The 13,711-nt window shown below is 32.5% G+C and overlaps 1 protein-coding gene across 1 annotated transcript in view; it reads left to right on the forward strand.

Moving 5' to 3' along the window:
* The window catches only part of LOC111064465 (E3 ubiquitin-protein ligase SMURF2), a 55,141-nt gene that overhangs the window by 7,792 nt on the left and 33,638 nt on the right, over window positions 1–13,711 (forward strand). The window contains exons 2-3 of the mRNA XM_039433806.1: window positions 5,138–5,176; window positions 12,049–12,157. Of these exons, the coding sequence (XP_039289740.1) occupies window positions 5,138–5,176; window positions 12,049–12,157 (148 nt within the window). The remainder of the gene's footprint in view (window positions 1–5,137; window positions 5,177–12,048; window positions 12,158–13,711) is intronic.

Raw genomic sequence — 13,711 nt, forward strand, 5'->3', positions numbered from 1 at the left:
GGGTCTTATTAAGAACTTGACAATCTGAAAACTTGACCTACTGAAATCTATAAGAATTGAAAATAGTCGAGGAATCGGTAAGTGTGAAAAAGGCCATATTTGTAACTTAATAGGCCTAGTATCCAAAACGAAAAAATGTCACCTGTAAGAGGTTTTCAAAAATGTGATGCACAGACTTGAAGTACCGGTAACATACTCTTTATGAACTGTTGAACTCGTAAACGATCGATTTCAACTATATTTGTTCACGCTCACTCTCTCTCTCTCTTGTAACATACATAAATAAAGAAATCTAATCTCTCTCTCTCTCTCAGTATCCAATAAGTACTAATAAAGCAATCAATCAATCTCTCTCTCTCGAATATCTCAGCCCGCATATTGTAACTGATCTATACTATAGTGAGGTCCACGTTATAATGACAGTGGAGAAAGATAGCAGAACAACGTTGCCGAACCTCTGTCTTCTCAATGTCTTCTATAGGTGGTAGCTGATTCAGGTTTATTAATATAATATTAACTGTTCATTCTCGTTTAAAATAATCAATTATATTTTATTAAGCAATAAAATTGTATTTTCAATAATTTTATAATGAATTTACTTAATTTAGATGAAATATTTTGTTAATTAATTATTAATTCTACATTACTAAAAGAAGATCTGGCAACAGAGCAAAGCGATAAAGAGATAGCGTGACCACTGAGTCAAACCGCTCCCTTCCATATATCTGATGTAATTTCAAGTGTTCATTTTTGTTTAAAACAATAAATTATATTTTATTCTTCAAGAAATTATATTCTTCAATGATCAAATAATAAATTTTGATGATTGAAATGAAATATTTTGTTAATCAACTAGCCTATATTTATACATTGTTAAAAAAAGTCTGGAAACAATGAGGAGCTAGAAAAGGATAGCGTTATATGCTTTGTTGAATGATAGACAAGGATAGCAATACCATTGCTAATCAAACACTGCCATTATAACGTGGACCTCACTATAGCCTACATTATAATGTCCACGTTATAGTGGCAGTATTTGATGAACATTGGTGTTGCTATCCTTGTCTATCATTCAGCAAAGCAGATATAGCGCTATCCTTTTCTAGTTCCTCAAAGTTTCCAGATCGTTTTTTAACAATGTAGAAATATAATTAACAAATATTTTATTTCAACTATGAAAATTTATTATTTGATCATTGAAGAATATAGTTTCTTGGCGAATAAAATATACAGTAATTGATTATTTTAAACAAAAATGTTCACTTGAAATTACATCAGATATATAGAAGGGTTCGGTTTGACTCAGTGGTCGCGCTGATAAGCTATCGCTTACATAAGTTAAGAATCATGCCCGTGCTACTCCCGTTGTAAGGGTGACCGCTTGAGCCGACTCCTCTGAATATGATTCATGAGTTGTAAAATCGCTTCCCGGTGGTTTAGAACCCACCTAAAACTGTAGATCCATTCATTATCATCCGCCTCATTACCCACGCACAAGCCTAGAGCTCATGTGGGCATCACCCTCAGAAAAAAATACTGGTATCAGATATCCTCTATAGAAGACAGTGGCAAGGCAGAGAATCGGTAACGTTGTTCTCCTATCTTTCTCCACTGCCGTTATAGTGCTATAGCATGTATAGTGGGGTGCACGTTATAATGGCAGTGTTTGATTAGCAATGGTATTGCTATCCTTGTCTATCATTCAACAAAGCGGATAGCGCTATCTCTCTCTCGCTTGGTAGAGAGTTAGTGGGAAGGATACTTCTAATATTCTTTCCGAAGAATGGACATTGATATGTCCAAAGCTCCGCCAATTTATGTAGATGCATAACAATATTATCTATTTTATCTATAGTTATTACAAATTGCTTTTCTTCATATCATATACGGCTCAATAATTATTTTCTTAATTTATATTTGTAAATTCATCTATAATTTTGCTGTATTGTAAGCTATTGTCTATAAGTGTATAAGCCTGTATATATTGTAATCTACATAAATAAAGTACTCAATCAATTTCTTTGCTCTGTTGCCAGATCGGCTTTTAACAATGTGAATTAATAATAATCGATTAGCAAAATATTCCATCTTAATTATGAAAATAAATTATGAATTTTTGAAAAATATAAGTCCTTGCTTAATTAAATATAATTTATTATTTTAAACGAGAATTAACAATTAATATTACATTAATAAGCATGTATCAGCTACCGTCTATAGAATGCATTCAAATCAAATGTTTTCACTGTCGTTCACAATTTATACATGTATTGACAAAGTCATGAAAACGGAGCATATAGTCCTTAGTCCTTAGTCCTTATTGACAAGACAGTGAGGATCGGCAACGTTGTTATCCTATCTTTCTCCACTGTCATTGTAACGTGGACCTCACTATAGCATGTATATAGTTGATCGGCTAACCACTCTCAAGTCCCCACAGCATAGACTGTAAGTAATTAGAGAGGTGGATTTGAAACTGATACGCACTTCTTCAAGTCGATGAAGGTTGGGGATTGCAACGTTGGGCCATTGACTTCCTCTCCTGTGGTGATCACTGTGCATCCTGTTTATTGTGTTGATGCAACTCTTCCTGCTTCTAACACATAAGTGTGCTGAAATGTCACTCTGTACATATACACAATATAAATAGTATTATATTCATATTATATGCAGATACTATATATATATATATATATATAATATATATATATATAATATATATATATATATTATATAAAAGCGAAATGGCACTCACTCACTCACTGACTGACTCACTCACTCACTCACTCACTCACTCACTCACATAACTAAAAATCTACCGGACCAAAAACGTTCAAATTTGGTAGGTATGTTCAGTTGGCCCTTTAGAGGCGCACTAAGAAATCTTTTGGCGATATTTTAACTCTAAGGGTTGTTTTTAAGGTGTTTAAAGTTCATCTTTAAGCATGTATATTCTTCTTCTCCCAATCTCTTAATCATAATTGAAATTTCCATATCATATGTTACTATAGAACTATAATCTAGATAGAGTACCTCTTCGAAACATTTGTTAACTGGCAACTGAATTAATAATTTAACTTAATGTCAGGTTGGCATTAAGTTGAGTTGACTTTGTTAGGTTGGCACCAAGTTGAAGATTTAAATGCATTTATCGCGGAAAAATTGATTGGGCACTGCTACTTCAATCCTGGGAATATTATATTACTAGCTGTCAGGCTCGCTTCGCTCGCCATATCCGTTTAGTCTGGACCCCCGACTGGATCGTCCTAACATAATATGATAAAAATGCTCAAATGAAAAATGCTGATCTCATTCTCGGACGACCCAGTCGGGGGTCCAGGGGGCGGAGCCCCCTGGCTAGACGGATATGGCGAGCGAAGCGAGCCTGACGGCTAGTCTATTATATAAAAGCGAAATGGCACTCACTCACTGACTGACTGATTCACTCACTCGCAGAACTAAAAATCTACCGGACCAAAAACGTTCAAATTTGGTAGGTATGTTCAGTTGGCCCTTTAGAGGCGCACTAAGAAATCTTTTGGCGATATTTTAACTCTAAGGGTGGTTTTTAAGGGTGTAAAGTTCGTCTTTTAGCATGTATATTCTTCTTCTTATTCTCTTAATTATAATTGAAAAATGTCCATACCATATGTTAATATAGAACTATAATCTAGAGAGAGTACCTCTTCGAAACAGTTGTTAACTGGTAACTAAATTAATAATTTTGTTAGGTTGGCACCAAGTTGAAGATTGAAATGCATTTATCGCGGAAAAATTGATTGGGCACTGCTACTTCAATCAGAGCTATTCCTGGGAATATTATATTACTAGCCGTCAGGCTCGCTTCGCTCGTCATATCCGTTTAGCCAGATGTTTAGTCTGGACCCCCGACTGGATCGTCCTAACATAATATGATAAAAATGCACAAATGAAAAATGCAGGCGAGTGAAGCGAGCCTGCTGATCTCATTCTTAGACGATCCAGTCGGGGGTCCAATGGGCGGAGCCCCCTGGCTAGACGGATACGGCGAGCGAAGCGAGCCTGACGGCTAGTAATTAATATATTTCTTTTGTTTTCCTTTGTATTGTTATGCTATTAGATATGTGATTAAGGCTCTTACTGGAATTTGTCTGTGAGCATTTCTATGTTTGTATGGAATAAATTAATGACCGAACGTAGTGAGGTCTATGTTTTAACTCGGATTTTCTTTTGTCTGTCTGTATGTAACACGATTACGGCCAAACGCGTTGGTAGAATTCGATGAGATTTGGCAGGAATATTCCTTTTTCAACTGCGCGTCGATGTATACACAAGGTTTTTTTGAAATTTTGCATTTCAAGGATAATATGAAAAGAAAAGGAATTCCTCCATACTCCGATATCACTATATATATCATCTACTCTGAAGATAGGATGAATCAGACTATAGAATTATTCATAATCAATCAGCTGAATTAGATAATCAATCAGCTGAAGTGAATTACACAGATATCTGGAGAAGCTGTGTCTATTTCTATAAGGTCTTTCAATCAAAGACCTTGAAGAGGTATACATCTTAAAGGTATTTGGTTTCAATATTTTGTTTTGCAGTCATGGTATTATTATGCGTGCCCATCAGTATCAATATTCTCACATTTGTAAAAAACTAATTTAATAGGTGATCAAAAATAATCAAATGAACTAAATAATGCTGAAGAAATTATAATATTTTTGATTGTAAAAAATAATTTTCATCAGATGAAAAGATTTTCACGGAACTGGATGAATTATATCATATGGAATACAAATTCAAACGTGAACTGAGTTTGTTAACATTTCAAACAGGTGACATCAGATACTCGTGGATGAGAAAACTGCGAGAGGTCCACTGTTCACAGAACTACTTGTAAATATGGGCCTAAAAGCATTTCTTGTAATCATAGGCGATTATTATTCGAAGACTTTCAGTATTGATCATCAGCTCTAAATGTATTACTTAACCACAGCCTTCAAATCTTTTATCACTTTTGCTTATCGCTGTAATTATGCTTTTTTGCTTGTTTGTATTCTCGTGTTGTATACTTCGCACATCATTTTATTTTCACAAATTATTATTTTTTGCTGCTCGCTCATTATTTTTTTACGTTTTTTTGTTTCAGTATTATGTGCTCGGAACCTGGTTAGAAAAGAATACTTTCGTAAGTTGACAATCTATCAGTTCTATTAATGTTTTTTATTATAGGATAAGGAATGGGCGCTTAAATATTTAGTTGTAATATTTCTTGTACTGATGAGTTATTCAGCGTTGTTGCTTAAAGATGTTTGGGACACAGCTTTCAAAAGAAGATACTTTATAAATTTTAAATATTTTATAATCATAATACAAAACATCATTGTGCAAATCAAATTCTCGAAATAATTCCTTGTGAATTATACTCTAATCAAGGTTAAAATGAATGAGATACATTCATAATCATATATAATGTTTGTATTGGGTTCATAGTATACATCTCAAATGAATTGAAGAGTTCAAATTTTCATCTCCTTCAAAATAATATATTATATTCTAAGATATATTTTTGAAAAATCTAGGGTTAATGCCCTAGAAGAATACAATTCAAGAACAGTTGAGTAATCAAGAAAACTTTGATCATTTTCAGACTTTTTGTTGAATTTAAAGTTGGAAGTTTCTTGAAACAATCGTTGATAAATTATTATTCCATGAAATCTATTAGGTGATGTAACAAGTAAACTATCGGAAGTGGATTAGGCCTAGATATCCTTGATATGACACGTTCCTTAAGCTGTAATCTGTTGAAACCGTTTTTGAAAGAAAACAAAATTGATTTAGGCTATTGAACTAATATTGTTTTTCTAAACCCTGGTTTGAACTTCTGATTGAAGCGCACTGGTTTATCCACAAATGAAAAACATAGGATACTCACAAATTTGAAATAATCTTTTTTTTTTTCATTGAATTTCATGAATCAAAAAGCTTGAAAATTTATCATATTCAATTCAATGCAATCAATTACAAAAATAACTATTACAAAATATTCCTAAAGGATGAAAAATTACTAGAATGGTATATAGCTACGTAGCCTCATCATAAATCAAAATAATTTATATGTTACTCATTTACAAAGATAGTGCAGATGGAAATAGATCAGATATTGCATTAATTCAAATGCTAATGCTAATTTTTGATAGTAGCTCTTATCGAATTTTCTTCTAGCTGTTCTCTCAGTTGTCAATATTTGCAGTAGCAGAAGTCTTTGGGGTAATTGACAACATTTAATTCGGATTTTCTTTATGAAGATATTAGCCTACCCAAGAGATAGCAGTATATCTATCAAGTGATAATATTGATAAGGCTAATGAGATAAGAGTAATTGACTTTGACTGTTTATTAACTGTTCATTCCTTATGAAAATAATCAATTATATTTTTTTTCGTCAAGAAAATGTATTTTTCAATGATCAAATGATACATTTCTATAATTAAGATACAAATATCGGGTCACCGAGCTTCCCTCGTTATTTTTATTTATTTAAAAAGAATATAACAGAGTAGAATATAATTTTATTGGTCATAAAATATTTACATGGACTTCGTCAATTTTTTAACACTTGAGTTTTAAACGGGTGTTAAAGAATTTGCTCGTTCGTAAATGTTTATAATAAGGTAGATGAGTTTTTCTAAATTCAATTTTGAAAGTTATTTGTGTAAATGTTCATGTTTTTTGACTTGAGGGTGCTAGGCAATTGAATTTGAAAATGAAATAGATTAAAATAATGAAAATAAAATGTGTTTTAACTGTAAGCTGATGATGTTGTTATGACATTTCTATGTTTTTGACAATAAATTATTTATTCTCTTCATAACTTTCAATAATGCCTAATGCCTTTTATTTTGATTTTCGTTATAAAGATAGTAGCCTACCCATGAGATAGCAGTATCTATGAAGTGATAATTATCTTCATATCTTTCAATAATGCCTAATGGAATTTAAAGATAGTTTCAAGTTCTTAGACATTTTTATTATATGCTAGTTATGTGGTTTTAAATATATTCTTATAAAAGTATTATGCTACTTCTGCCTAAGGCTACTAATTATAGAAAAAAATGAGAAGATAAAATAATATACACTATCATCTTATTCTATCTGCAAGCTCTATATTCATTTCATTTCGGTATATCATTACACAAAGGAAAAAATATATTGTCTTGACAAGACTGTCTCATATTCGATTCATTATCATCTCCAAATTCAACAAAACTGCTTCTCAATTGTTTTATGGCGTTTTTCAATGACTGGACATATCTTCAAATTAAAAATGCAACAAATTGATAATTCAAGGTCGCAATACGGCGTTGGATGCCTGATTTAATGCAATGTCAATGAAAACAACGACACCCAGCTGCATTGTTTGGTTTTTTATCGCTGATTGGTATCCAATAATAATAGTGAATGTCAATTTACATTGTTACATATAAATCTTGATATTGTAGTAGCTATATTTCTGGTCGCTTGTTGAATTGGGATTTCTTTGGACTTTGTTAGAGACCGAACACGGTCTTATCTATTTGGAGCGTTGAAATTGAATGCTACCAGGTTGAGATATCATTGTGAGAAAGCGTGACTTGAATTATTTGTATCATATTGAAATGATACTGTACATTGTAGGCAATGATCCATCCTGTTCCAAATTAGTGTGTATGATGTAATTAAATTCCACTATATTCACTTGAAGTCTGGATATATTGTTGGTGTGGGATTTCGTATCGAGGACAACAGTAATAGATTACTAATTACTTGTAATAGATTTGACTAGAGATGATGGTTATCAATAATCAACAAGCAGATTTGTCGAGAAAAACTTGAGTGAAATTTGTAGACATTTAGGGCCGGTTTCCGAGCTCGGGATTTAGCTAAGTCCTAGAAAGTCTAGAATAAGTCTCAAATAACTTGTACTTTTAAACGCTGTATTATCGACAATTAATCTTGAATACCGATTGTTGTAGTCATAGGGCCGGTTTCCGAGCTCGGGATTTAGCTAAGTCCTAGACTTTAAACAGCTGGAGTCAGAAAATTGGTTTTCCAAAACGGGGCGTAGTCGCAGCTTTTATAACAGTAGTCATAGTTTTTATTTTCTCATTTCTATGATTGGAAACGTTTTTCCTTGACGAAATCAGACATTCCTAAATAATTCAAAATAGCTGAAACACTATCTTCTCTTTATTCTATTTTGTGTTCAATTTTCTAGTTTTTCGAAATTTAATTCAAACGTGACTATGACAATGACTGCGACTACGCCCCGTTTTGGAAAACCAATTTTCTGACTCCAGCTGTTTAAAGTCTAGGACTTAGCTAAATCCCGAGCTCGGAAACCAGCCCTTACTGTATTTGAACCATAGAGAAACAATAGCGTGAGTAGATATCCCATGGTATAGGGCGGTTATGTCGCAACTTTTACTGTCATCTCAAGCCGATTATTGTCAATTTTTACTGTTTTGTTGGGGTGAGAGTGTATGAACGGCACAATTTGAGAGACTACCAGCGTCACACAGCTGCTTGGGAAAGTACTATGTGAACTATCGGCTTAAGATAACAGTAGAAGTTGCGACATAAACGCCCTATACCATGGGATATCTACCTATGCTATCGTTTCTCTATGATTTGAACACTAGACATTTTTATAACTTGTATCTATTGAAGATTTAACTTGAGGTTCATCATTTACAATCTCAAAAAAAAATCATATCAATTTTCTAATTATTTATCTATTTTCTAATTATGTATTTTGATATGACTACTTGAGTTGTTTAAACATCATAGAAATTACTATAGTGAGGTCCACGTTATAATGGCATTGGAGAAAGATAGGAGAACAACGTTGCCGATCCTCTGTCTTGTCAATGCCTTCTATAGACGGTAGCTGATACCGGTATATCTGATGTAATATGAATTTATTTATTTATTTACAATGCAAATGACACTAATGAAATAACATTGAAAGATAAAATAATAAGGTAGTCATTGTGCTATTTTTCTTCCAAATTTATAGGGGACAAAGTCCAAGATAAGGTTAGAATTTCACGTGTACAATTTTTATAAAATTTTGGTCCAAAATAAACATTAAAACTATAAATTTTGAATTTAGATGGCTTAAATTGATAAATTAATTAGGAATATTCCACTCAATTACCAATTGTTCATTCTTGTTTAAAATGATGAGTTAGTTACATTTTATTTGCCAAGAAAATTTATTTTTTAAGTTTATTGAAGTAATATTAACTGTTCATTCTCGTTTAAAATAGTCAATTATATTTTATTAAGCAAGAAACTATATTTTTCAATAATTTCATAATTAGGATGAAATAATTTATTAATTAATTATGAATTCTACATTGTTAAAAGCCGATCTGGCAACAGAGCAACGCGAGAAAGAGATAGCGCTATCCGCTTTGTTGAATGATAGACAAGGATTGCTAATCTAACACTGCCATTATAACGTGGACCTCACTATAGTACCCTCTATTCACTTTTTATATAAACAAGTTACTGTTTACTGTATAAGATACTGTTTATATAAAAAAGTTATAAGAAGGGTAATAATATGTCTATTATAATTATTTCAATTTTCTTCATCCATTTGAAGAAGGCTGATAAACGTGGGTTCCCACATATCAGTATCTTATCAGAGATTGTGAACCATACAGTGTGAAAATATAATTATGATTTCTATTGGGACTATTTCTACTCAGCCCGGCAGAGCAAGTATGAATAGTAGCATTAGAACGTATGGGAATAATATTCTCACTGTACCGGTCACGATGCTAATATGTAGGAATCTACTTTGATACTTCAAATTTTGTCACCTTCACAGCTTTGAACTATTGCACCATAATAATTTGTAATTTCAACTATTATTCATATTATTTTCATGTTGGTATGTTTCTAAAGATGGAAACTAATAGAATGAATATCGGGGGTCGAGCTTCGCTCTGGAGTACAAAAGCATAGAAAATTTATAACGAAAGAAGAAATTATAATAACATTCATACAGAAATGTTCTATCTAATCACAGTAAATTGAGATTAATTCCCAGAGGAATGCAAAAATTTCCCTCACAAAGGCCCAATTGCACAAAAGCCGGTTAAATTTTAATCCTGATCAACTTCACGTGAACCAAATCAGAGAAGACCATTTCAAAAAGATGGAATTAATCAGGATTAAAAATAACCCGGATTTTTTGCAACCGGCACTAAGTACCTGATTGAATGATTACAAAAGTTCAACAGCTGAGTCATAATTTTGACACAGTCCCACACACATGAACTCGATCACTCACTTCCATCACCAACATACGACGAAATAATTATTATCAGCTGTTTTTCCAAGGATGAATAATAATTATCCTTTCAATGTCCTTCAGCGAAATTTCTCAAGGATGAGACCTAGTGCAATCGAATCTTTATATTATAAACCTACTATGTTCTAAATTTCGTGAGAATCGTTAGAGCCGTTTTCGAGATCTAGTGAAATACAAACATATATAAACAGAAGTTGCTCGTTTAATAGTATAGGATATCTATAAAATACAAATATTGAAAACAATAATTATAAATATTTAAAATAAAGACTAAAGAAGTGGAAAATGTCACATTGATATTTTCATGAAGAAGTTCCACGACACTGGATTATTTAAAAAAAAAATCAGTCCATTCCTTCTGAATTCCCATTGAAGAAGGCACATTGAATTGAAACATCTCGGCTCATTTACATTCTAACAGCTTGTCTTCTTCGCAATCATTTATAACAATTTTGCTGTCTGTCTTTATTTATGCTCCGCATTACATGTGTGGGAGTTCTTTGATTTCATTGTTTAAATTGGGTGAATAGCGTCTTATTCTTGCACAGACCATATTATGAATGAGTTTAATATATTGTTCTTCTTGTATTTGTAGTGTGATATCGTTAATAAGTTGATAAATTACTGAATTATAATATTGTTCATGAATTGAAAATATTATTAATTCTAATTTAGTTATTATATTATTATTCTCCTTGGAACAATTTTTATGAAAATCATTTCAATTCAATTTATTTATGCTCTTCGAGTAATTTACTTTTGAATTATCATAGATCATCATGGATATGATAATATTAATAATAATGTTGATAATCATCTCAAAATGATTATGATCAAGATGACTATGGTCATAAACATCTTGATCAGTTTAGACTAGGTTAGTTTAGGCTCAGAGTGCTAGGCTTGGTTAGTTTAGGTTAGGTTATGCTACACTTGACTAAGTTATGTTGGACTTGTTAAAGTTAGTCTAGTTTTTTCTTTATGTCTAGTCCACACTTGGTTCAATCGCTGGCCCAGTAAGCTGGCCTAGCCTGCAATTTAACCAGTACCCAATAAAGGAGTTTAAACGAAGTTTGAAATTATTTCTAAAGGAAGAGTGCTTTTATAGTCTAAAGGACTATTTTGACTAGGTACTGTAATAAAGTCAAAGACAAATATTAATTATATACTAGATATACATCCCATGAAACATTAATGGTGTCTCGCTTTTTGTTAACACTTTGACTTGTCTGACGCTGTTGAGGCCAACCAGACGTAATATATCTATCTATCTAAAGGTGCGTACAGATTTACGCGCCGCGAACATGACAAATTCACTTTTAATCGCTAAGCTTTTTATATCTGTATCTTACCGTTTCTGTAAAAATACAGATATAGTCAGCTGATCTGATCGAATCAGCTGACTATATCTGTATTTTTACAGAAACGGTAAGATACAGATATAAAAAGCTTGGCGATCAAAAGTGAATTGCTCATGTTCGCGGCGCGTATATCTGTACGCACCTAAAGGCCAACCACCCATCCACACATTGGCGCTGGCCGACATTGGCCTTCGTTGGGCCAATATGTAGATGCGGCATTACAGTAGGTTAGCTTAGGCTTAGTTTGGTTAGGTTAGGCTTTGTTGATGTAATTTATTAATTTTTAAGAATCTTGAAGTTTGAAGTTGACAATTTATTTGTTGATTTTTACAGGACTTCCGGACCCATTTGCTAAGATCAGCGTGGATGGATCCGGCCAATGTCACAGTACTGACACTTGCAAAGCTACCTTGGATCCAAAGTGGAATCAACACTATGATTTGTAAGTAGTTGGAACATGTTATCCTGAGATGATACTGTATCATATTGTGTTGATACTGTATCATGTGTTGTTATACAGTAACATTTTGTGTTGATACTGTGTCATGTGTGGTGATACGGTATCATATTGTATTGATACTGTAACATATGTGGATACTGTATCATGTGTTGTTATACAGTAACATTTTGTGTTTATACTGTATCATGTGTGGTGATACTATAACATATGTGGATACTGTATCATATTGTGTAGATACTGTATCATGTGTTGTTATACAGTAACATTTTGTGTTTATACTGTATCATGTGTGGTGATAATGTAACATTTTGTGTTGATACTGTATCATATTGTGTTGATACTGTATCATTTTGTGTGGATACTGTATCATATTGCCTAGATACTGTATCATGTGTTGTTATACAGTAACATTTTGTGTTTATACTGTATCATGTGTTGTTATACAGTAACATTTTGTGTTTATACTGTGTCATGTGTGGTGATACAGTAACATTTTGTGTTGATACTGTATCATATTGTGTTGATACTGTATCATTTTGTATTGATACTGTATCATGTGTAGTGATACAGTAACATTTTGTGTTGATACTATATAATGTGTAGTGATACAGTAACATTTTGTGGTGATACTGTATCATTTAAGGTGATACAATAGAGAAAAAATAGCATAAGAAGATATTCCTTGGTGTAGTTCGTTTATGTTCGAAGTTTCAATGTTAACTGAAGCCGATAATCCTAGTAGTTGTTTTTCGTGAAGCTATGTGACGCTGGTAGTCTCTCATCTTGTGCCGTTCTTACACTCTCAGTAGAGTAGGTTAAACGTTAGAGAAAGGATAGCAACAGAAGATATCCCATGGTATAGGTCGTGTGTGTTCTATTTTTACGGACATTTTATTATTTATCAAAATTTGGGAACAGAATAGTTTTGGTCTATGCCTGTTGTTCTATCCCGATCATATTCATATGATTTGTAATTGTAACAAAAATAAATAAATAAATGTTGAGCTGATTTTTTTGTGAACGCAAACAGACTATTGGCTATCTTTACTGTTTTGGACGGGTGAGAGTGTGAGAACGCCACAGTAGTAGAGACTACCAGCGTCACATAGCTTCACGAAAAACAACTACTAGGACTATCGGCTTCAGTTAACATTGAAACTTTGAACATAAACGCCCTATACCATGGGATATCTTCTTATGCTATCTTTTCTCCATGATACTATTGACAGTATATTTTCTTTGATAGTTCTTCATTTTTTAGTATTCGTGTCAAATTCACTTTTTTGTAGACAACAAACTTTGTTTCAAGTAACAATCTCAATTTTTTTTAATTTCATTGAAATGGATTAACTACTGTATATTATTGGAATCATGTACATAATATACATAGAAGCCTATCTGAATTCAAATCCGAATGAAATTATGTATATGAATGACTATCATATCATACATTATCTAATAAAACATTATCTCAATTGTATAATGGACATAACTGGAAATTTTGTAACATCATGAAAGGTGAAATATTAACATGTT

Source organism: Nilaparvata lugens, chromosome 8, assembly GCF_014356525.2.
Source record: "Nilaparvata lugens isolate BPH chromosome 8, ASM1435652v1, whole genome shotgun sequence".
NCBI classification, from domain to species: Eukaryota; Metazoa; Arthropoda; class Insecta; order Hemiptera; family Delphacidae; genus Nilaparvata; species Nilaparvata lugens.